At 44.0% G+C, this 25758-nt stretch overlaps 1 protein-coding gene across 3 annotated transcripts in view; it reads right to left on the bottom strand.

Annotated features, from left to right (window-relative positions):
- The window catches only part of ARHGEF3 (Rho guanine nucleotide exchange factor 3), a gene marked incomplete at both ends in the record, with an annotated part of 290292 nt that overhangs the window by 16104 nt on the left and 248430 nt on the right, over positions 1–25758 (bottom strand). For all 3 annotated transcript variants that reach the window (XM_080714876.1, XM_080714878.1, XM_080714877.1), the window contains 4 exons: positions 7316–7392; positions 7563–7659; positions 10125–10187; positions 15451–15621. In XM_080714876.1, coding sequence (XP_080571002.1) covers positions 7316–7392; positions 7563–7659; positions 10125–10187; positions 15451–15621 — 408 coding nt within the window. The remainder of the gene's footprint in view (positions 1–7315; positions 7393–7562; positions 7660–10124; positions 10188–15450; positions 15622–25758) is intronic.

Genomic DNA, 25758 nt, shown 5'->3' with positions numbered 1-25758 from the left:
GAACAGTTCCCTAGGCTCTGGATTGTTTTTGCAAAGTACTTTTCTTTATTTCTTTTCTTTTTCCTTCTTTTTTTTTTTTTTTTTTTCGGTACACAATGGAACCCCAGGGGCACTGTCCCTCTGAGCTACACTCCCAGCTCTATTTTTAATCTATGTATTTACTTATTTTTGGATACTAGGGATGGAACCCAGAGGCTTTCTATCTCCAGGCTACACCTGCAGTACTATTTTTTATATAATTTTTGGAAACAGGGTCTCATTAAGTTGCTGATAACCTAAGTAGCTGAGGCTGGCTTCGAACCTATGCAATCCTCCTGTCTCAGCCTCCCAAGTACTGGGATTACAAGCGTGCGCCACCATGCCCAGCAGTCGTTTTATTTTTGAAACAGGGTCTCATTGAGTTGCGGAGGGCCTCACTAAATAGCTGAGGCTGTCCGTGAACCAGGATCCTCCTCCAGTCTCGCCTCCCACAAGTGAATGCCACCACGCCCAGCTCAAAACAATTTTCTTGTTTGCACATTTACTTCCTTTTTTCTTTTCTTTTTCTTTGTGGTGCTGGGGATTGAACCCAAGTGCATTCTACCTCCAAACCACACCCCCAACCCTATTTCATTTTTTATTTAGAAACAAGGTCTTGCTAAGTTGTTGACAGCCTCACTAAATTGCTGAGGCTGGCTGCAAACCTTTGATCCTCCAGTCTCAGTCTCCCACGTACTGAGATTACAAGTGTGCATCACCATAACTGGCTGCACATTTACTTTTTTGATTGGTAAGATCCTTATCACAATTTATTTGGATTTTCTGCCAATCTAAGCTAGGAGCAAAACAACCAGAATTATTGCATATGCGCACAGTTCAGAATTTTTATAAACCTTCTGAAAGTATTCCGTTATGGCAAAAATCATCTTAAAACCAAAAGATTTCTTTTTAAATTGTCTGTAAGAAACTCATGTGGAAGGCTTAGTGGCACACACCAAAAACAAGGGGTGAGACGCCCTAGCACAGCCCTCTGTGTGGCTCTGTGAAAGCAGCTCTACATTAGTTTAGGTCTACTTGATTCTAAGGCTGCCCAATTATATAATAAAAATAAAAAAGGACTGAGGATGCAGCTCAGAGGTAGAATGCTCCTGGGCTCAGCAGCAAAATAAAATAATAATATTATAATACTGATATTATTATAATAACATCAATATGTTAATTATAATAACATTACAATATTAACATAATATGATATTACATTAGTATTATAATACTATTACTATAATGTTAATTCTATTGATATTCTAATATTAATATAATAACATTAATATAATGCAAATTATATTAATATAATTGTATTTTATTTTGGTGCTGAGCCCAGGAGCATTCTACCTCTGAGCTACATCTCCAGTCCTATTTTATTTTTATTTTGAAACAGGGTTTTGCTAGATTGATGAGAGTTTCACTACCTGCTGAGGCTGGCCTGGGATCTGCAATTCTTCTGGTCTCAGTCTCCCAAGTACTGGGATTATAGGCATGCACCATTATGCCCAACTTTAAGGCAGCCCAATTAAAAAATGCCTCAAGAAGTTAATGCAAAAGGATAATTAGTTGAAAAAAACCATATGCAGGAAGCAATTATAAAAATCTTTAAAATTATCTTTGACAGGCCAGGGAAGAGTCTCACCTGTACCTTATGGTTCACATCACAATGCCATGCAAAGAATCATTTCAGCATAAAAACTGCAAGGGCTTAACTTGATTGCTTTCATTCCAGCAAAACACTCATTTCTCTGACACATCCCATCAGTCACACTGTGCAAACAACACAGCAGAGACTAGGAAGAGCTTCTTAATACCCCTTTTACTTGTGTGTGTGTGTGTGTTTGTGTGTGTGTGTGTGTGTGTGTGTGTGTGTGTGTCTCACTGGGGACTGAGCCCAGGGTCATTCTACCTCTGAGCTACACCCCCAGTCCTATTTTATTTTATTTTGAAACAGAGTTGATGAGTGTCTCACTACTTGCTGAGGCTGGCCTTGAACCTGTGATCCTCCTCTCTCAGCCTTCCAAGTACTGGGATTACAGGCATGTGCCACCACGCTGGGCTATTCTTCCTTCTTACAGCACCTGAGATCTGGCATCATAATACAATACGAGGAGTCTCCAGAAAGTTACCAGAGCAGCCTCGGGTCCTCTCTTTCTTGTACCAGGAAGCAAGTTAACCATGACACCTGCTCAGGAGAAGATTCAATGCAAGATAGTGACAGGAAGGTGCCTTTCAATTCTATATCCTCAGTACTTTGCACTTCGCCTATTACATAACTGACAGTCCAAGTCTGTGTTCCGGGCAAATGACTAAATGAATATTTGATGGGTTACATTATTAGGTAATATCTGATAGCTTGGGAACATTGCTTAAGTGTGGCAACATCTGAAAGGTCAAATATTCTGCTGCTTTTATTTTATGTTTTATATTTTGAGGTACTTGGGATGGAACCCAGCGACATTCTACCTCTGAGCTACACCCCCAGCCCTAATTTTTATTCTTTTTTTTGAAAGAGTCTCACTGAATTGCAAAGAGCCTCATTAAGTAGCTGAGGCTGTCCTTGAACATTGATCCTTCTGTTACAGCCTCCAAATGCTGGGATTACAAATATGTGCCTCCACGCCTGGCTTTGCTGCTTCCTTTATAACTTTTAATGAAATTACTTTTTCATTAATGGAATCCCAAAAATGTTACCAACCAAGTAGTATTTAAAAGGTTTACTATGGCCGGGCGTGGTGGTGCACACTTGTAATCCCTGCGTTTGGGAGGCTGAGACAGGAGGATCGCACAGCTTCAAAGCCAGCCTCAGCTACTGAATGAGGCTCTCAGCAACTTAGTGAGATCCTGTTTCCAAATAAAATATAAAATGGGTCTGGGAGTATAGCCCAGAGGTAGAAAGCCTCTGAGTTCCACCCCCAGTACCACCAAAAAAAAAAAAAAAAAGTACCACCAAAAAAAAAAAGTTTGCTATTGCTGGGTATAGTGATACATGCCTAAAAATTTGGGAGGCTGAGACAGGAGGATCATAGGATTGAGGATAGCCTCAATAAATTAGGGAGACTCTTAGTGACCTAGTGAAACACTGTTTCAAAACAAAAAATAAAAATAGGATGGGGGTACACCTTCGAGGTAGAATGCCCCTGGGTTCCATTCCCAGTACCAGAGGGGAGGGGGTAGATTTACTGCTGAGCCTGACATTCCTTGGAAATGTCTATCTTCCTTCCATGTTATAAAAAACAAAACCAGCAGGGATGGTGGTACACGCTTGCAATCCAGTACTTGAAAGGCTGAGACAGGAGGATCGCAGGTTCATAGCCAGCCTCAGCAACTTAATGAGACCCTGTTTCAAAATAAAAAATGAAATTGGGCTGGGGATGTAGCTCAGAGGTAGAATCCCATGAGTTCAATCCCCAGTACCACAAAAAAAATAAATAAATAAAAAGGGAACCCTCTACTTGTGTCAAAAAGAGCTGCAGAAATTCTTTCTTCAACCTTATGGTTGAAAGTAATGGTAAGTGGTATACACACACACACACACACACACACACACACACACACACACTCTCTCTCTCTCTCTCTCTCTCTCTCTCTCTCTCTCTCTCTCCCTAGATGTAGTACTTGTAATTCAGAGTTTCAGAGTTAATTAAAAAGCACTTCAGGCCCTCTTAATTTCATTTCTACTTCCTTGCCTTTTAAAACACCGGGAAATGACCAATGATTTTATTACAGAGAAACAAACCGGCAGCAACCATCGAATGTGCGAGGAGGCCCAGGCACGTGCTGCTCACTGTCCAATGGGCCGTTTCTTTCTCAGATCCAGACCCCTGCTACCATGGCAACCAAATCACTTTGGGGTCCTGTGTTCACACCTGACAGGGTGCTCATTTCCAGGGCATGTCTATCCGGTTCAGCCCGTGGCCAGAAAAGGCCGCAAGTAATCTTTTTAACGAGGTGGGAGAGGAAGAGCATATACATCTTGGTTCCCAAATGAGCATGCACTCACTTAAAAATATGAGGTGGAAACTCAAGAGTGAAGACTCTCAAATCAGGGACGGTCGGGTTCAGAGCACGACTTAGACAGCCAGCTCATGGATGACTCTTCCAAGCCTCAGTTTCTCCAGTTACAAACGGCATATGCTAACATCTTCCTTTCTCTAAGTGTGATAGGACGTATAATGCAGAGCACGGAGCTTGGACTCTGATGAGTAAGTAATAGCTATTATTATTATTATTATTATTATTATTATTATTATTATTTGTCCCTAGAATATTTTATTGAAACTGTAGTTTCAAAAAGCAAAGCTAAGCTGGGCGCAGTGATACACACTTGTCTTCCCAGCATTTGGGAGGATGAGACAGGAGGATCATGGTTTGCAGACAGCCTCAGCTACTTAGTGAGGCTCTCTGCAACTTAGTGAGATCCTGTTTCAAAATAAAGAATAAAAAATAAGGCTGGAAGTGTAGCATGCCCCTGGGTTCCATCCCCAGTACCGCAAATAAATAAATAAATAAATAAATAAATAAATAAATAAAATAAAAAATAAAAAATAGGGCTGGGGGTATAGCTGGGAGGTAGGATGCCCCCTGGCTTCTGTCCCTAGTACTGGGGGGAGGAAAGGAAAGCTAGTTGCTCTGAGTTTGAAGCTTCTTCATCCATCCTCCCAGCCAAAGCTCTAAATTACTTGATATCTCTTTAAATAGATGGTCAAGATTTTATAAGGGAAACTCTCACTTTTTTTTTTTTAAAAGAAATCCTTTTTATCTCCCTTTCATTGTGAATAGTGACCTAACCAAGAAAAAAAATTTTTTTGTTTCCATGTTCCCTGCCTCTCTCTTGGAAATTAAAATTTAATTAAAACTCAAATTAACATGAGAAATTGCAGCCCTGCAAGGCTTATAAATTATTTTATTACTGAGATAGGTCACTTGGGAAGTTCTTTGTGATAAGGCTTGCTCAAACAGGGCAACTTGTTAGGGAGGGGACACTGATCTCCAGTAACCAGGGTGGTTCCCTGAAAATAAAAAAAAAAAAAAAAGCAACCATTTTGTTTAAGGTCTTCAAAGTAAAAGTAATTGATTTATTTGAAGGTCAAAAGGACTGGCCGTTACTGCCCCACTTGGGCGGCTCACTTGTTTAAAAGGTTTTTTTCATGTTTTTCCTTGGGGGGAAGAAATAAATCAATTTTTCATGGGTCGAATAGGCCCTGACTTTTCTCATTCAAAGTCCACTAAGATGTTTATTCTGTTCTATTAAAAAGACCAGAGCTCAAACAGATGCGCCCCTTGGTTTACAGTTCCCACTAGCACGAACACATCTGCAGTTAAAAGAGGGAAAACATTTAACAGCTCTTCGGCCCTGATAAATAAGGACATTTCTCATGATGTCTGCTAACAACGGGCCAGTTGTTTAATTTTAGGCTGCTCGTCAAGCGCAAGTCCCCACGTGATGCCTGAAGGGCTCAGATAGCAACGGACCAGCATGGTCACTCTTCCTCTGGGTATGTACAGAAAAGGACTAAAAAAGCCATCTGCAGATCAAACCAATTTCCTAACAAAAGTGACACACACTTATTTCAGAAAAAAAGAAGTTAATAACGAGGCAAATTTCTGCAGTTTTGCTTCTGGCACAAATTTGCAATTTGCATATGATGCTTGAGAGAACCATGTGGTTCTGGATTGCTGTCTCATCAGATACAGAGCAGTCAAACTGGCGTGGTGGTGCGTGTCTAGAATCCTGGTACTTGGGAGGGGATTGAAGGTTCGAAGACAGCCTCAGCAAGGAGCAACACTCTCAGCAACTGAGCAAAACCTTGTTTCAAAACAAAAATAAAACATTCTAGAGCTGGGCGTGGTGGCGCACGCTTGTAATCCCAGCATTTGGGAGGCCGAGACCGGAGGATCGCGGTTCGTGGACAGGCTCAGCTACTTAGTGAGGCTCTCTGTAGCTTAGTGAGACCCTGTTTCAAAATAAAGAAAAACAGGGCAGGGGGGGATAGCTCGAAGGTCGAATGCCCCTGGGTTTCATCCCCAGACCCGCAAAAACAAACAAAAAAACATTCTACCTCCTGTAGCTCAGAGGTAGAAGTCTCTGGGTTCAATCCCCAGTACCACAAAACAAAACAAAAACAAAAAAGAGCAACCAATCATCCTGCTAATTCTGGAGGCCCCTTTGCTTCCACTAAAGGCTGCAGACTCAAGAAATTTAAGAAACATGGAGGCAGACCCTCTCTTCTCATGAAACCTTCTCTGATGCCAGTTGGCTGGCTCTCTTTGGAAGAATCTCTTGGAGGCTGAAGAAGAAGTTAAAAGATCTACCATGTCTCATAATAAGATGAAAGTCAAAAGTATAAAATGAACAATCTCTCCTGAAATATTCAGGCACATTTTCTAAATTATTCATCTGAGAACATGACTTGTCTTTCAGATCCCCTTGAGATATTTCAGCCTCAGTGCTAAAACTGGCTCCTGAACTAGAGTAGCTAAGATATGAACCCTCAAAGGTTCTGAGTCAAGGCGGTGATAGACTAGAAAGTAATTATTATAATAGTCATTGGCCCAATATTGAATCCAATATTATCTAGTTTGATTTTATTTGATATGAAACTACTAATAGTTTCATGTGTACTTTTACTTTTTTTTTTTGGGGGGGGGGTACTGGGGATTGAACCCAGGGGTATTCTACCTCTGAGCTACATCCCCAGCCCTATTTTTATCTTTTATTTTGAAACAGGGTCTCATTAAGTCGCAGAGTGCCTTACTATTTGTCGAGGCTGGCTGCAATCTGCGATCCTCCTGTCTCAGCCTCCTAAGTACTAGGACTTTTACTTATTTTATTGAGAAAATGCCATGTTATCTCAAATGTAGTAAATTTGTAATAAGAAAAGAATTGTTTTGCCAGGCATGGTGGCGCATGCTTGTAATCCCAGCATTTGGGTGGCTGAGACAGGAGGATCATGGTTCATGGACAGCCTCAGCTACTACTTAGTGAGGCCCTCTCTGCAACTCAGTGAGACCCTGTTTCAAAATAAAGAAGAAAATATAGGGCTGAGGGTGCAGCTTGGAGGTAGAATGCCCCTGGGTTCCATCCCCAGTACTGCAAAAAGGAAAAAACAAAAAGAATTGCTTTCATGCTCTTAAGAGATAAAGCCTAAATATATTTATAACTTTTATTGAGTTGCTTTTTTTTCTGATTTGAAGTCAATATTTGCCAGCAAGAAAAGTCTAGTAAAAACAGAGCTCCATGTAGATTGTGGAAATTTATCTTAAAGCAAGACCAGAGAACTTTTCTTACCCAGCCCACAAGGATGGAGCCAACATGTTCTGTCGAGCCATCGGGCTTCCGAACATCACGAAGCTGACTAAGGAGGTCTGAAAAAAAAAACCCAAAAAACCGGAATGCTTATTTTGTTAGGCATTTGAATAGGAAAAGGCTGGAAGGAGGTTCTGGGTTATTCATATTATTACATAATTGCCGACTTGTTTTAAGACAAGTCAATTAAAACTACGAGTCACGACTCCGACTGGGGACAAAGTGATACCTTCGTGGAGAGGAATCAGAGAATCCAGGGTCCCGAAAATTTGATTCAATTCTTGCTCTGTCATTATGGAAAGTTTCAGCATGGGGTCATGATAGGCCTGCAACAGGTGATACAAACGTTTAGAACCAGAGGAACTGAGCTGTTCATGTAAACATAAATGGCCCTTGAGAGGTGCCTATATGATTAAAAAAATAATCAAAACAAACATTGTCTCTCCCCAAAGCTGCAGAATGGTGTGGCGGAGGAGAGGAACCCAGCACTGCCCGGAGCCTTCCGTGGTTGTTCATAATCACAAGAGGATTTTCCCAAAGCTTTATTTTATCCTAGTATATCATACATCTATGAAGGGGCACAAATCCCACCTATAGAATATATGGGATTGTTCTGATGATTCATTCATTCATTCACTCATTCATTCATTCATTCTGCGGTACTGGATTTTGAGCCCAGGGCATTCTACCTTTGAGATACACCCTCAGCCTTTTTATTTTTTGCTTTTAAATAGGGTCTCCCGAGGTTGCTGAGAGTCTCACTACATTGCTGAGACCATTCTTTTTGTGTGTGTGTGTGGTACTGGGGGTGGAGCCCAGGGGCTTTTCTACCTCCAGGCTACACTCCCAGACCTATTTTATATTTTATTTGGAAACAGGGTCTCACTAAGTTGCTGAGAGCCTCACTAAGTAGCTGAGGCTGGCTTCGAACCTGTGCGATCCTCCTGTCTCAGCCTCCCAAGCGCGGGGATTACAAGCGTGCGCCACCACGCCCGGTGCTGAGACCATTCTTGAACCTATAATCCTTGTGCCTCAGCCTCCCAAGTACTGTGGTTACAGGCATGTGCCAACCACACCTGGCATCATTCTAATGTTTTAAAGTTCACCAGGATCCCACAGCTTGAAAAACTCCCACTTTATTCAAAATTAGCTACCAGCAGTTCTTTTTTAAATTAGAACATATTTAAAAGAAAAAAAGAAGCCAGGCATAGTGGTGCATGCTTATAATCCCAGTACTTGGGAGGCTAAGACGGGAGGACTGCAGGTTCAAGGCCAGCCTTAGCAAATTAGTGAGGCCCTTCGCAACTTAGTGAAGCCCTGTTTCAAAATAAAAAATAAAATAGAAGCTGGGTGTGGTGGTGCGCGCTTGTAATCCCAGTACTTTTGGAGGCTGAGGCTGGAGGGTCACAGGTTCACAGCCAGCCTCGGCTACTTAGTGAGGCCCTGTTTCCAATATAGGGCTGAGGGCATAGCTCAGAGGGAGAATGCCCCTGAGTTCAATTCCCAGTAACACACACACACACACACACACACACACACACACACACACACACACACACTCAAATGAAAAATAAAAAAAGAAAAAGAAAAAGAAATAAAAGTGATTGGCACCATTATCTACTGATTTAAAGCAAGGAGAGCAAAACCTCTGCGCATTCTATTACCACTTATTAAAGGTAATTAAATGAATTTTAGTCTTGCCATTAGAAATACAAAGATAATTGAATGACAAGAATACATATGGCTCCGTGACAGAATACAAAGACAGAAATGGCATGCTTCCTGCCCTCACAGAGTTTTAGAAAAGTAACTGGGAAGATATTTTTAAAGTATATGTAAAAGATCAAATATATGTTTAGAAAACAGTTCAATAGTAATGACATGATAGAAAAAAAAAAAAAACAGTGTGGTGGCAAGCGCTTTAGAGGGTCAGGAAGTTAGAGCTGAGTAACCTAGGGAGGTGTAGAAGCGTGCCGCCTGGCACGGAGTAGGAGGCAATAAAGAGTGTGAAATAAAGAACTGAGAGTGGAGCCGGGCGTGGTGGCGCACGCTTGTCATCCCCGCGCTCCGGAGGTGAGACAGGAGGATCGCGCTGGTTCGGAGCCAGCCTTGCTGGCTTAAGAGACCCTGTTTCCACATAAAAAAGTTAAAAAATAGGTCTGGGAGTGTAGCCCGTGGGAGTGTATCCCGGAGGTAGAAGGGCTTCCAGGAAGCCCAGTACCACCACAAAAAAGAAAAAGAACTGAGAGTGGAGCTGGTGCCTGAAGGCGGGTGGACGCGGGTGGTTGAAAGGAAAGATAAGTGCTCCAGGGCAGCAGGTCCACTGTGGAGCATCTGAAAAATAGGGCTGGGGATGTAGCTTGCTTGAAGGTAGACCCTGACTTGGCTGATCATATGCAACTGCCGTGGCTCACCGCATTATTCACTTTCAAAATTCAAGTGCCTTTCTTTCTAAGACAGTTCCAGCCTCAGACAGAGAGGACCTGGATGTGAGGCTTCTCGTATGGCGAAGCTCACACACAGCCAGGCCTCTAGGGACATCTGGGACTTAAAGCGACGCGTCCTCTGAGATGCCCCGGAGACGGGCAGAGGTGCAAAGTGCTTCTTGGCCTCTGGTCTGAGCCATTTTCCACGCTACTTAGTTTGTGGCTAGAGGTGCTTCTCAGTTTCTGGTGACCTGACTTACTCATAAAGTGTCATCTTAGGATTGTGAAATTACTCAGAGGAGAGGAAAACAAAACAAAACCCAAATCCAAGAGGTGACTGAAACGATTGCTGGATTTTAGTTTACCTTTTTTGCTAATTTCAAGTCTTCTATTAAGTCTTCTTCTCCTTGAGAAAGCTCAAAGATTGCCTGCAAGGAAAGATAAAATATATTTACTAATTTCTCCTTTCCTTTATGAGACCAAACTCAAACAGTGCTGGTTCTAGTACTCAAAGCTCCAAATCTCCTATGTTAATTATTTTTAAAAAAGTATTCTCTGCTGGGGATGGTGGTACACACCTGTAATCCCAGTACTTGGGAGGTTGAGACAGGAGGAACACAGGTTTAAGGCCAGCCTCAGCAACTTAGTGAAAACCTGTTTAAAAAAAAAAAAAAAAAGGAGAGAGAGAAAAGAAGAAAGAAAAAAGAAAAAAAGGGTGGAGGGGAATTTAGCTTGGAGGTAGAATGTCCAGGCTATCCTCAGTACAAAAAATATATATATTTTCAGTCAGGCGTGGTGGCGCATGCTTGTAATCCCAGCGCTTGGGAGGCTGAGACAGGGGGATCGCACAGGTTCAAAGCCAACCTCAGCTACTTAGTGAGGCTCTAGGCAACTTAGTGAGACTCTGTTTCCAAATAAAAGTATAAAATAGGTCTGGGAGTATAGCCCAGAGGTAGAAAAGTCCCTGGGTTCCACCCCCAGTACCATAATATATATATATTTTTTTTTCAAAAAGTTAAATTAACCTGAAGCAAATGCATCTAGTAGCTAGAACCTGCAAAAAAAAAAAATGATATTGCAAATTTTCTGCATAATGGGCTTCTCTGGGAGAAAGGGTTTCCACATATGCTTCCAATTTAACAAGTTGTTCAGCAAGTCACACAACTTTGATGAAGCCAAAGAGGGAAGTATTTTAGGCAAAATTATCAAGTCTGAGCCTTGGTTCTGCATCTTTGTTATGAGTGGCAGTCATAAGAAACGATTTGGGGTCTGCTGTCAGTAAAGGGCCCAGTGGTATAATTACTGGGGCCACCATGGTGCGCCTCCCTTCTACGCAACAGAAGGTGAGTCTCTGTACAAAGTTTTATTCTCATCATCCACTTGTCTTGAGGCTGAGATCGTACAGTACAGAGATTCCGACATTTTATCACCCTAAATAAAGTGTGATGAAGTTAATTCATTCTAAAGTACTTCTCAGCTCCACAAGGTATAAAACGGGCCATTTCTAATTGGCTCTATTAAGCCACCATAATTTAGAGGGCTACGATGCACAGAACACTCTCATCTGGGAATCTAAATGCTCGGCCAACATCATGTTACCAGAGAACTACAGGTTTGTGATGACACCTCAGGGGCCACCGCATTTTCTTCATACTGGAGGGAAGGGGCGGACAGGCTTCTGGCATGGCCTACACTCTGTGGTTGGGGGACAGTGAGCGTGCTTTCCAGCAAAGCAGGTGGATGGAGGATGCCTTGCTGGAGGGCGGTGCACACAGACCTCTCCTGAGGCCCAGGAAAGCCTGTGTCATGCCTCCTGGTGCTCCTTGTCATTTGCCTTTGTATATTGAAATAATGATAAACTCACATGAATAGGTACAAAAACAGTATAGAAAAGTCTTCCTAGGTTCCCTCTACTGGCTGACCCTAATGGCAGTGGCATCTTAGATAACTAGGGGTTACCAAAACCAGGAAACGGATGAGCTCAAAACACCCATTAGCCTTGATGTGATCTTTTCCAAGTTCTCTGCCCATCTGTTTTACTACAGCTCACTTATACAGACTGGATCAAATGTGGCCACCGTGGGCTTTGGGAATAGGACAGGACCCAGGTCAAATCCTAACTGTAATGTAGCAGGTGATGGCCCTGTGCCCACCACACCTTAATGATGCCCTCATCTGCAGAACCCATTCTCCCTCCCTTTTCTCCTCCCTGCCAGATTGTACAGGTTATATATTTACACTGTTAACTCACAAAAAAGCATCAAGAAGAAACAGTTAAATGACCCATAAGAGCATCTTATTAACTCTTAAGAACACAGGAATAACTCATTTTCTCCTCAGTCACAACAAAGATCACACTGACATCCAGGGTGTGGAAATTTCCCACTAATTCTGCAATGGACACCAGCAGGTATCTTCTAATTCATTTCTGACACTATCTGCCTGGGGACAGCATCAGATTCTACAAGCTAAGGGCTCAGCCCCTAAGACCACACCCCTTTCAGATGCCCATCAAAAGCTATGGGTTGTTTTAACTGACCAAATGGCTAAAAATCAGGGTTCCCATGGCCTCCTCTGATTTGTTAGAGTGGCTCACAGAACTCAGGGCTTAGGTCTATCTATCTATCTGTCCATCCATCCATCCATCCATCCATCCTGGGGATTGAACCCAGGAGTATTCTACCTCTGAGCTATACCTTCAGCCCTATTTTATTTTTATTTTGAAAAGGGTCTCACTAGGTTGATGAGCATCTCACTACTTGCTGAGACTGCCCTCAAACCTGTGATGGCTCTCTGCCTTGGTCTCACTGGTGACCAGCCCCCTTTCTGATGTTCACAGTCATGAGTCAACCCATTAGCACACAGGATGTAACTGGGGTTGTGTACCAAGAAATGGGGATGAAGCTTAAATAAATATTTAATGACTCTACAAGTAAAGTACATACATAATAATTCTTCTTTCTTTTTTTAATATTTTGATAGCATACTCGACATCATGTTTTGTGCCTTTCTTTACCCACTTAGCCAAACATACTTATCAGCACTTCTTCATGGGTTTCTACATCTGCATAGTATTTTATGTATTTAACCTGGTTCAGATGTTAAGGCTCTTTCTAAATTAGTACTATTATAGCCGGGTGTGGTGGCACATGCTTGTAATCCCAGCAGTTGAGAGGCTGAGACCGGAGGATTGTGGTTTGCAGCCAGCCTCAGCTACTACTTAGTGAGGCTCTTTGCAACTCAGTGAGACCATGTTTCAAAATAAAGAATAAAAATTAGGGCTGGGGTGTAGCTCAGAGGTAGAATGGCCCTGGGTTCTATGCTCAGTACCACTAAATAAATAAATAAATAAAATTATTACTATTACAAAAATTACTGAGATGAGTAATCTTACATGTCTATTTTTCACCTGTGTACAAGCAGGCCTGGCAGATAAATTCCTAGAAAAGAGTGGCTTAAAGAACCTAGACAATTTCCAAGTACTCCTTTTTGCCAATGTCACGTTCTTCATAGAAAATAGAGGCTGCAAGGATCTCACCAACAGAGGCACATATTAAGTGCTTAGCACAGTTGGACATACAGCAAATCTGTTCCATTTGGGGCTATCGACACAAATAACTTGCAAGGGGATAAAAGAACTGTGATCCATAGGGGAAAAGTTTTCCACTAAGCAGAACCAAACTTCTATAAACTGAATGTTTTAAAATATTCTAGAAATAGCTATCAAAACTATAACCAAGCTGGGCATGGTGATACACACTTGTAATCCCAGTACTTGGGAGGGGGAGGATAACAGGTGCATGGTCAGCCTCAGTTAGGCCCTCCACAGCTTAGTGAGACCCTGCTTCAAAATAAAGAATAAAATTGCCGGGCGTGGTGGCGCACACTTGTAATCCCCACGCTTGGGAGGCGGAGACAGGAGGATCGCGCTGGTTCGGAGCCAGCCTCGCTGGCTTAAGAGACTCTGTTTCCACATAAAAATGTTAAAAAATAGGTCTGGGAGTGTAGCCCATGGGAGTGTATCCCGGAGGTAGAAGGGCTTCCAGGAACCCCAATACCACACAAAATAAATAAATAAATAAATAAATAAATAAATAAAAAAAACAAAGAATAAAAATAGGGCTGAGGGTGTAGCTCAGAGGTAGAATGTTTTGGGGCTCAACCCCCCGTATAAAAAATTATTTGTATATATATAAAACCAAAAGGACTGTTTTATGGACTTCAGAGTCTATTTATTTATTTATTTATTTATTTATTTCAGTACTGGGGATGGAGCCCAGGGGCATTCTATCTTCGAGCTGCACCCCCAGCCCCAGCCCTACTTTTTTTTTTTTTTTACAAATATGATAACATTTAATATTTACCATGTTCTTGATTTTGTCCTATAACTTATCAAGTGTTCATCTCATTGAATTCTTACAACCAAACCATGACATTGCTATTACCATCCTCATTTTGAAGAAAATAAAACTGAGGGATAAAGGTTCACTTGCTTGCACAAGGTTACACATAAAAGTGACTTTTGGCAGTACTTTTCATAATATATTGGTGTTGAAATTCAGTCTGATGAGGAGACAGAATTTAAGGAGGAGGGATGTTTCCTGACGATGTCTCAATGGAGAGGTTATTGCATTCAGAGCAGTTCTGTATAAATGTTGAATTTCTTGCTTATGGGTGGGATTGCATGGTGTATGTATGAGTAACCAGCTCTACTTTTTATTCTTTATTTTGAAACAGGGTCTCACTGAGTTGCGAAAGGACTCACTAAGTAGCCGAGGCTGTCCGCGAACCCAGATCCTCCTGTCTCGGCTTCCCGAATGCTGGGATTACAAGCGTGAGCCACCACGCCCAGCTCGGAATCTTAAACAGACACTTGGTCTCCAAGGGTCTTGTAAGTGCAGATTTCCACATCAGTTTCTCCTTCCTTCCTTCCCTTTTTTGTGGTACTGGGGATTGAAGCTAGGAGCGTTTTACTTCCGAACCCCCCCCCGCCTATGCACTATTTATTTTTTTTGTTTTGAAACAGGGTCTTGCTAGGTTGTTGAGAGTCTTGCTAAATCGCTGAGGCTGGAATTGAACCTATGATCCTCCTGTCTCCGCTTCCCAAGTACTGAGATTACAGCATGGATCACTATACCCAATTATTAATTTCTTTTTAAAGTGGGTGGGTCGTGCCTACTAAGCCAGGTGCTGTTTTCTCAGTTCCCTCCACCCATTTATTGTCTTTTTTGTTTGTTTTGGCACTGGGGATTGAGTCCAGGGCATTATACTTCCAAACCATAATTCCAGCCCTTTTTTTTCCTTTTTTTTTTTTTTTTCCAGGTCTGGGGATGGAACCCAGGGGCATTCAATTTAGCTATACCCTCTGCCCTATTTTTATTCTTTATTTTGAAACAGGGTCTCACTAAGTTGCAGAGGACCTCACTAAGTAGCCGAGGCTGTCTGGGAACTGCGATGCTACGGTCTCAGCCTCCTGATACTGGGATTACAAGCGTGCGCCACCATGCCCAGCTTTTTTTACTTTTTATTTTGAACAGGGTCTTGCTAAATTACTGAGGCTGGCCTCAAACCTGCGGGCCTCCTGTCTCAGCCTCAAGTACTGGGATTACAAATGTGTGCCACTGTGCCCAGCCTTGGAGCACTGACTGATCTCGAGACAGAGGTGCAGCCCAGTGCGGATGCACAGCCTACCTCCTGGCGTTTGATCTCCTTGGCCGTAAGCATCTGGTTGACGCACACGTCGAAGGTCTCGCTCCACAGCTTGCTGTCTCTCCGCTTGGTGCTGGATGAAGTAGCATTTCTGGTCCAAGGTCGGGGGCCAAGGATGTCAGGGCGGCTCTCGCTGCGGAAGCTGATGGAACGCTGAACAATGAGAAGAACAAAGCGTCCCAGGTCAGCAGCAGCTCTGGGTGGATCCTCGGAGTGGCTTCCTGCCGCCAACTGGACATAAATCATGTTTGCAAGAAAGAGCGGGCATTGTCTTGAGCTACGTGCTGAGGAAAAGCGGCCGTGCTCTACACTTGCTGCGAGCATCCGTTCTGCGCGACCTGGACACTAAGTCCATTGCGGTACAGAACATGCCAGGCCAAAGTCAGAAAAGCAGTGAGTGGCACCTGTGTCCATTGGATGCCTCCCCTCTTCAAGGACAAGGGACAGCAGCAGTGGATGGACATTTTATTTATTTTATTTTAATTTTATGTTTTGTGGTACTGATGATTGAACCCAGGGGCATTCTACCTCCAACTCTACTCCCAGCTTTATTATTTATTTATTTTAGTTTTCAGACGGGGTCTCGCTAGGTTGCTGAGAGTTTCATTACATCATCGAGGCTGGTCTAAAACATATGATCCTCCTTTCTCTGCTTCCCAAGTACTGGGATTACAGGTGTGTGCCACCACGTTCGGCTCATGGATGGACATTTTTTTTTTTTTTTTTTTTTTGGTGGTACTGGGGTTCCTGGAAGCCCTTCTACCTCCGGGCTACACTCCCAGACCTATTTTTACATTTTTATTTGGAAACAGGGTCTCTTAAGCCAGCGCGCGGGGCTGGCTTCGAACCTGCGCGATCCTCCTGTTTCTGCCTCCCAAGCGCGGGGATTACAAGCGTGCGCCACCACGCCCAGCTATGGATGGACATTTGAAGAAACAAAATATTGGGCCAGTGTACCTATTCTCTTCTTTCTACCAACAGGACCCTGCTACCTTCAGGGATCTCATGTCCATAGTCCGAGTGGGATCCCCACACCTGACCAACCAGAGTACCAACCATCTGGCTCTGGCCTGGACACAGAGTTCTAAAAATTTGCTACATGATTTATAAGAGGAAAAGAAAACCTTCATTTCTCTAGGATTGTGAGCTTTGGAGATGATACAGGCAGGAGCCTCTTGCCACCCAGTCACACAGGAGACTCTTGGTGACACAGAATGAGGATGGAGAGCCTGGTTTATGGGGGGGGGGCATGCTTTACCAACACGTCCCAGCCCCTGGATCCCACTGTGCCTGAAGCCATACAGAGCTGTTCTGAGACATCCTAGTTACTCCAGCAAATACATTCTCCTTGTGGCCTCATTTGTCTCCACTGTGGGGGCTGTAAACTCAAAAGGACCTGACTAAAATACATACAAAATACCATCCTGGCAGAAAACGATGCTGATCCCTGAGGTACTGTCTTATTTTTCTGCAAGGCCCCACTTAGCTTGGGAGTGGTCTCACCACCCAAAGCCCACCCTGTGGCCGAATAAGTACCAGGGTGCTCTCATCACACAAATCACCAGGAAGGAAGGTAAATGCATCTTCTTTAGTCTTTACCCAAAGATTTCAACGCACTTGCTGGAAACTTTGCCAAAACGATGAGGTCGTACTGTGCTCAGAAAGCCAGATTCTTATTGAACAAGTGTCCCTGCCATGCTCCCCGTGGCCTTCAATGTCACGTTCCGACTCCTCGGCTTGGCACAGAAGGCCTCTTGCAATCTGACCTCAGGCTAGATGTTGAGGACCGCATCCTGCCCCTCACCCAGGGCGCCTGTCTCCATCCCTACTGGGCTGTTTGCCATCTCCTAACTGTGTCGGGCTTTGCCATTCCTCCCCGTGTCCTTCAAGCAGTCTTCTTTTCCTAGAATGTGTTTCTTGTATTTCATGGCTGTCTAATTCCAAACTGTCCTCAGAGCATCACTAAATATGCCTCCTCTAGGAGCCCTCCCCAACAGTCTCCCTTTGTCCTCTCCCAGGATAATTGTGTACATAGCTTTTAGAGAGAAAGGATCACATTTTATACATGTATTAGTTACCTGTTCTAAACTATAATTTTCCTGAGGGCAGAAACTGATTCTGTATGTGACATAGAAGTCGACATCACTAAGATATTATAAGGTCCCAATTATTTTAAGATTCAACAATATAATACAGCCGGGCATGGTGGCGCATGCTTGAAATCCCAGCATTTGGGAGGCTGAGACAGGAGGATCTTGGTTTGCAGACAGCCTCAGTTACTCAGTAGCTTTGTAACTCAGTGAGATGCTGTTTCAAAATAAAGAATAGAAAATAGGGCTGGAGGTGTAGCTTAAAGGTAGAATGCCCCTGGGTTCCATCCCCAGTACTGCAAACAAACAAACAAACAAACAAACAATATAATTGAAGAAAGTGTGTTTATAGTGGGTGTGGTAGCACATGTTTATAACCCAGTACTTGGGAGGCTGAGACAGGAGAATTGCAGGTTTGCAGCCAGCCTTATCAACTTAGTGAGACCCTGTTTCAAAATTAAAAAAAAAAAAAATAGGGCTGGGCGGGGGAGCTCAAGGGTAGAAAGCCCCTGGGTTCAGCTGCCACTATCAAAAAATAAAAATGAAAAAAATGACAAAATGTGTGTATGCGCTTTTTTCTCCTCCTCCTCCTCCCCCTCCCCCTCCCCCCTCCCCCCTCCCCCTCCCCCTCCCTCTTCTTCTTCTTCTTCTTCTTCTTCTTCTTCTTCTTCTTCTTCTTCTTCTTCTTCTTCTTCTTCTTCTTCTTCTTCTTCTTCTTCTTCTTCTTTATACAGAGACAGGGTATTACTATGCTTTCCAAGCTGGTCCCAAACTCCTGGGCTCAAGAAATCCTCCTACTTCAGCCTCCCAAGCAGCTGGGACTGTGGGTACAAACCACTGCACTCAGTTAAGAGAACTGAGTGTGTGTATGCTTGTGTATGTGTTGGGGGGGGGGTACTGGGGATTGAACCTGGGGCATTCTACCTCTTAGTGGCACTTCCAGCCACTTTTTTTTTTTTTTTTTTTTTTTACAGCCAGGGATGGAACCCAGGGGCATTCTACCTCCAAGCTACACCCCCCAGTCCTTTTTTTTTTTTAATTCTTTATCTTTGAAACAGGGTCTCACTGAGTTGCAAAGGACCTCACTAAGTAGCTGAGGCTGTCCACGAACTGTGATCCTCCAGTCTCAGCCTCCCAAATGCTGGAATTACAAGGGTGCGCCACCATGTCTGACAGATTTTTTTAAAATAGAGTCTTGCTAAGTTGCTAAGCCTAGTTGCAAACCTGCAATCCTCTCACCTCAGCCTAAGTGGTGGGATTACAAACATGTACCACCATACCTGTTATAAGAGAATATTTTTAAAGAGAATCATTCAATATAAGAGCACTGTTAAATAAGTTCTAATTACCCGCTTGATGGAATATCATTTAGCCATTAAGATCTTCTGAAGCTGGGCCTGGTGGCACATACCTGTAACCCCTGTACTTGGGAGGCTGAGACAGGAGGATTGCAGGTTCAAGGACAGCCTTAACATGTAGAGACTTGAATCAAACTAGCGAGACCCTGTTTCCAAGTAAGAAATAAAATTGGGCTGGGAGTATAGCTCAAAGGTAGAAGGCCTCTGTGTTCAATTCCCAGTACCACCCCCCACCCCGCACACACAGAGATCATTCTGAGATGATTTAAGCACTAAAAATCCCTTCTATGCAAGTTAAAATCAGGATTGAAATCTGTATGCAAACACTGTCTATAACTATGCAGAGTACACATGAGTAAAGACATAAAGGGAATGTTTCAAAATTCTCCTGTTTTTTTTTTTTCACACAGACATTATAGGTGATTTCTGTCCTACTCTACAATTGCTTATGATCTTAGAAAAATGAATAAATGAAAACTATAAGGAGAAACTTCCAAGGGGTTTCCGGGTACTTATTCCCAGTGTGCTCTGGAAGCAGGAAGCTAGGCCTGTTTGCAAAGAACGGGATGCCAGGCGGGCACAGGCATCCCGAGCCCTGAGCTCCGTTGACGAGCTCACGATGCTGGAGAATTTGAAGTAGAATCTGGAGAAAGCACTTGCACCACACACCGCTTAACAATGGCATCTCACAAACCCGCAGGACCTCTTGAAAACAGTCCCTTCAAAACAGTAACTGGACTGAAAGAACACAGATCCCTGGCACTCAGAATCAATTAGCCACAGCCACTGAAAGGTCAAAACTAGCGCGGTGAGTCACCCAGCAACTCCCTCTGCGGTTCCGAAGAGGCAGCCCGGGCAGAATTAAGGAGCAGAAAGCAAAGAAACAGACAAGAAAATTCAAAGTGAAACACAGCTTCTACTTTCCCTTGAAAGAACCCACCGCCTGGGGTTATGTTTTCAGTTCTTGACCAACCTCAGACTGGTCCTACAGGCTTGAAAGCAATTGATGCTAATTTTTTTTTTTCTTTTGTAGTGCTGGGGTTCCTGGAAACCCTTCTACCTCCAGGCTACACTCCCAGACCTATTTTTTATACTTTTTTATTTGAAAACAGGGTCTCTTAAGCCAGCATGGTTGGCTTCGAACCTGTTCAATCCTCCTGTCTCCGCCTCCCAAGCGCGGGGATTACAAGCGTGGGCCACCACGCCCGGCTTGATGCTAATTTTAAAACCCCATACAATGCAAAAATATATAAAACGTCCCCAAGTCCACTTCCTAAAAGCAACCACTGTTAAGTTTGTTTTAGATTTTTCTAAGCATTTTTCATGTATTTGCTAACATTCACAGAAAACTGCTTTCTCTTTTCCCTCGATAGTGTCTTTTTATGTAAGCATTTAAGACTCAATCAAAACAAACAAACCTCCCCAAAACAAAAAAGAGGCACAATTCACATAGCACAAAATCAATCATCTTTATGGGTTGTTTTTATACTCAGGGGCACTCTACCTCTAAGACTCCAGCCCTATTATTTTTTTTTTATTTTGAAACAGGGTCTCATTAGATTGGTGAAAGTCTTCCTACTTGCTGAGGCTGTCCTTGAACCTGCAGTTCTTCTGTCTCAGCCTCCAAAGTACTGGGATTCTGAGTGTGTGCCACCACATCTAGCTTAACTGTCTTTAAAGTGACCAAAGATCCCAAATGCCTCCATTACCCCAAACTCACTGGTTCTTTTTACTGGCTGCAGTCATGATCCTATGACCTGGGTGAACCACACTGTTTTAATTAACTCCAAACTAATGGACATTAAAATCATTTTACAGTATCTGGCTTTTACAAAAACAGCTTCCAGGAACATCCTCTGTGTTTTTGTGCTGTTATTTCTGTAAGACAGATTCCTTGTAATCCCCCTGCTTGGGAGGTAGAGACAGGAGGATCGCACAGGTTCCGAGCCAGCCTCACTGGCCTAAGAGACCCTGGGAGTGTAGCCCAGCCCAGAGGTAGAAGGGCTTCAAGGAACCCCAGGACCACCAAAAGAAAAAAAAAAAAGTATCAAGATTTTATTTTAGCAGTGCTGAGGGCTGAACCCAGAGCCTGGTACAAGCTAGGCAAGCCCTCTACCACTGAGCTACAGCCACGGTCAATAGTATCAACTTTTCTATTTTTTATATTTTTGGTACTGAGGATTGAGCCTATGATCATTTGGAAAATAGACTTTTGAACAGCCTGTTTGAAGTTCAAATTGATGGCATGTATCAAGCATAAAAATGTTGATACTATCTGAGCATGGTGGTGCACACTTGTAATCCCAGAGTGTGGGAGGAATGCACAGGTTCGAAGCCAGCCACAGCTACTTAGGGAGGCTGTCAGCAAATTGTCACTTAGTGAGACCCTGTTTCCAAATAAATTATTTTTAAAAATAGGGCTGGGGGTGTACCCCGGAGATAGAAAACCCCTTTGTTCCACCCCCCCACCCCAGTACCACACACACAGAAAAATAAGTAAATAAAAAAATGTTGATACTAAGCTGGGTGTGGTGGCACACATTTGTAATCCCAGTACTTGGGAGGCCAGTACAGTAGGATCACAGGTTCAAGGCCAGCCTCATCAACTTAATAAATCCCTCAGCAATTTAGACCATTTCAAAATAAATGGAAAAAATTAAATTGGGCTGGGAGTGTAGCTTAGAGGTACAATGCCCCTGGGTTCCATCTCCAGTATCACACACACACCAAAGAAAGAAAGAAAGAGTTTATTTCTATATTTATTAAGATTTTTCCCAGGGAGTTGGAGCTATTCTTTTGTTGTATCTTGGGGAAATGAGAGAGAGGTGGGCTATACTGGGGAGTTTCATAATTAAGAATTCCCAGTCAGGTGCGGTGCTGCACGCTTGTAATCCCAGCATTTGGGAGGCAAAGATCGGAGAATCACGGTTCACGGATAGTCTCAGAAACTTAGTGAGGCCCTTGGCAACTCAGTGAGACCCTGTTAAAAAAAAAAAAAAAAAAGAGCCGGGGCGTGGTGGCGCACGCTTGTAATCCCAGCATTTGGGAGGCTGAGACCAGAGGATCGCGGTTCACAAACAGCCTCAGCTTCTTAGTGAGGCCCTCCGCAACTCAGTGAGACCCTGTTTCAAAGTAAAGAATTAAAAAAAAAATTGGGGCAGGGAGTGTAGCTCGGAGGTAGAATGCCTCTGGGTTCCATCCTCAGACCCAGAAATAAAAGACTAAAGAAGAGGGCTGGGAATGTAGCTCAGAGGTACAATGCCCCTGGGTTCCATCCCCAGTTCTGCAAAAAATAAAATAAAATAAAATAAAAATAAAAAGAATTTAAAAAATAGGGCTAGAGAGTCAGGCATGGCCCACACTTGGTTACAGGTTGGCAGTCAGTCTCAGCTGCTTAGTGAAGATCCTCCAGAACTTAGTGAAACCCTGTTTCAAAATAAAGAATAAAAAATAGGGCTGGGGGTGTACCTTGGAGGTAGAATGCCCCTGGGTTCCCCCCAGTACACACACACACACACACACACACACACACACACACACACACACTTCCTCATTTGCTGTTTTCTTAGTGATCCCTGGACTCAGCGCGCTACTACTTTGAGTCTGCACGAGCCTGCCTGTGTGTAGGCCTTCTGATTCAATCTCTCCAATCTGCACACCCGCCCTGCAGGGTGAGATCTGATTGCATTTTACCAATGAGGAAACTGAGGCTGAGGGAGGCTAAGGCACTTGCCCAGGTAGGATCCAAAATCAGATCTGTTTGTGTCCAAGGCCTGAGCCCTTTCTGCTATGTGGGGCTGCCCTGCTGTGTCCACGCCAGCCACACACTGTGGGGAGCTTTCAATGGGATGAAACCCAGCCCCCACCTTCTAGGAGTCAAAATCTAGTGAAGGAAAGAGAATGCTCAGTCTTAGGAATAATGAGTAATGTGACCAAGAATCATTCAAATTTACACCCTGTTAGGATGGATTCAAACTTTTACCTTTTACTGGGGATTGAACCCAGGGGCCTTTTACCTCTGGACTACACCCTTATCCAGATTTTTATTTTTTATTTGGAAACAAGATCTGGCTAAGTTGCTGAGGCTGGCCTTGAACCTGTGATCCTCCTCTCTGCACCTCGCAAGTCCTGGGATCACAGGGATGTGCCGTTGGGCCTGGCACGTTGTTTTTCCTTACTTCCCTCAGAAAGGAAGAGGATGTTGAAAGGAAGACTCCAAAGGAGGAATGAAGAACACTGGCTTGGTGTGTGGTCAGCAGCTGGCTGGCCTGAGGACAAGGGACAGCTGCTGGGCTCTCCCTGGGACAGCACCTGGGACGAGGCAGGTGTTCACCGCAGCACTGACCACACGCCACAAGCTCTCGCCCAACCAGGCACCAACGACAGAGCCAGCCACGATTATATGAGAGGCCTGGGAAAGAGACAGGTGACTACTGCCAGAGGAAAAGTCCCTCAAGAAAAGGGTGTCTCTAGAGAGACCGAAGCCGGCCACCACGCTGCCAGTGTCCCTGCCCGTCCCCTCTCCATCCGTGCCATATGATCTCATGGATAGCTCGGTCTGTTTCTGACAGGCAGGGCCTCAATGACAGACGTTAACAATGAATGGGGTGCTACTACGTGCTGGCGCTGCGAGGGGGCTTGCGGGCCCCGCCACGCACCAGACTTAGGCTTCGCACGCCCGTTTTACAGAAGTAGAAAGTTGAGGCTCAGAGAGGCTGATGGTCATGTAGCTAATGTCCAGTGCTACGGAATTTAAACCTGGGTGACTAAGGAAGAACTCGGGAGTGACGAGCCGGGTCTGACCCACAGTGTCGTGGTTCACGAGCCAGAAGAGATGAGTTTCGTGCAACTTCTCATTCCACGGCAGAGTTTCTCAATCTTGCCACCAAAAACTAGGATTTTTCCGGGTGTGGGCCACATGTTTGTAATCCCAATACTTAGGAGGATGAGATAGGCGAATCTCAGGTTCATGACAAGCCTCAGCTACTTAGTGAGGCCCTCCACAACTTAGTGAGACCCTGTTTCAAAATGAAGAAAAAAAAATAGGGCTGGGGTGTAGCATGGAGGTAGAATGCCCCTGGGTTCAATCCTAACCCACTAACACACACATACACACACACATAAAAAGAAAACCCAGACTTTTTTTGAGATAGGGTGTCACTATTCTGCCTCATGTTACTCAAGATTCTCCTGCCTCAACCTCCCAAGAAGCTGGGATGACAGGCACACAGCACCATGCCTGGATAAACCAGAAAATTCATTATTGTGAGGGGCTGTCCTGCGCATCGTAGGTTGCTTAGCAACATCCTTGGCTTCTAACCACCAAATGCTAGTAGCATCCCCACCTCAGATGTGACAACCAAAACATCCCCACACATCGCCAAGTGTTCCCCAGGGTGAGAAACTCTGGCCTGTGGTCCCTAGGAGAGCCCCACCTTGAAATAAGGGACCTGACTTTGGGAGGGGCCACATAAAAACAGAAACTTGCACACTGATTGCCCTGGTGTGGAGATCCTGGGACAGAAATTTAAAAAAAAATATATTTCAGGATAAGCAAGAGTTTCCATGAGGGAATGTGGCCTAGCAAATGAATCAAAAACCCCAGAACTCATAATTGCCAGCAGCAAATCAGGAATGAACAGCCATAAGAGACACAGATAACGCAGATTTAGGAAATGGGTCTCGCGTGTATGCCTGAGCTGGGTACACGGAACAGAAGCTGTGGGTGCCAAGGGGACTGTCCATGGGATGGAAAAGGGGCCTTTACACATGTCAGAGGAAATGTACGCCCAGCAGGTAGGCTCGTGGGACAGACTGGGTTTGTTAATGCCGCCCGTTCATCAGGGCGTTCCCCCCATGCTTTTCCAAAAACAGAAGGTCTCCACAGCATAAGATAACAGGCTCCAATACAAAGGGTTCAGGCCAGGTAAATTCTCTGTGCTTACCATCCTGACTAGGGTAGAACAATTATAATAGTACACGGCAATAAAGTTATTTAAAACTCATGAATTGTTTATTTCTGGAATTTTCCACTTAATACTTTTAGATAGTTGGTAGCAGACAGTTCATTATTAAATGGAGTAGGGGTGAGGATGGGACTGTAAGAGGAAAACATGTTCCTACATGGCCCCTAAGGTGAGTTCAACCAAAACGGACCATGATCAGTCATGGCTGGGACTGGACATTGTTCTTACATAGTGTCCTGGGGGACTCCTGAAGGCCCTGCCTACAAAGGGTAGATAAAGGGAGACATGACACTACCGTGCTGTGGGGCCCAATCACACTTGACCCCCACGATCAGCCTCAAAGAGGTGCCGGCCAGTTCTTCCTCTTTTAACACCAGAGGGTTAAGTGATTGGCACAAAATGCGTACCGGAATCAGGACTGAGTCTCGTGGTTCAACACCACAGCACAGATCTGAGGTACAAACAGAGCTGGCTTCAAGTCAACTCAACAGCAGAGGGACCTCAGAAAAGCTCTTCTCTGGAACTCAGATTCCTCATCTGTAAAAGGGGCACGAAAATCTATTTTTTTTGTGGGGGGAGGTGGTGGTGGTGGTGGTGGTGGTACTGGGAATTGAACCCACGGCCTTGTGCATACTATGGAAGTGCTCTACCACTGAGCTACATCTCCATCCCTTTTTAAAATTTATTATTTTATTTTGTGACAAGGTCTGGACAAGTTGTACAGGCTGGCCTCAAATGTGTGACCTCTTGCCGCAACCTCCCACATAGCTGGGATTACAGGTGTGTGGCACACCTGGTTGGAGCATGAAAATGATACTTCACGAAGTTGTTGTGAGGAGTGGGTAAGATAATGTATGTTGGAGGCACAGCCAAATG

Source organism: Muscardinus avellanarius, assembly GCF_963383645.1.
Source record: "Muscardinus avellanarius genome assembly, chromosome: 18".
Classification (NCBI taxonomy): domain Eukaryota; kingdom Metazoa; phylum Chordata; class Mammalia; order Rodentia; family Gliridae; genus Muscardinus; species Muscardinus avellanarius.
This window is presented reverse-complemented; position numbering and strand designations above follow the sequence as displayed.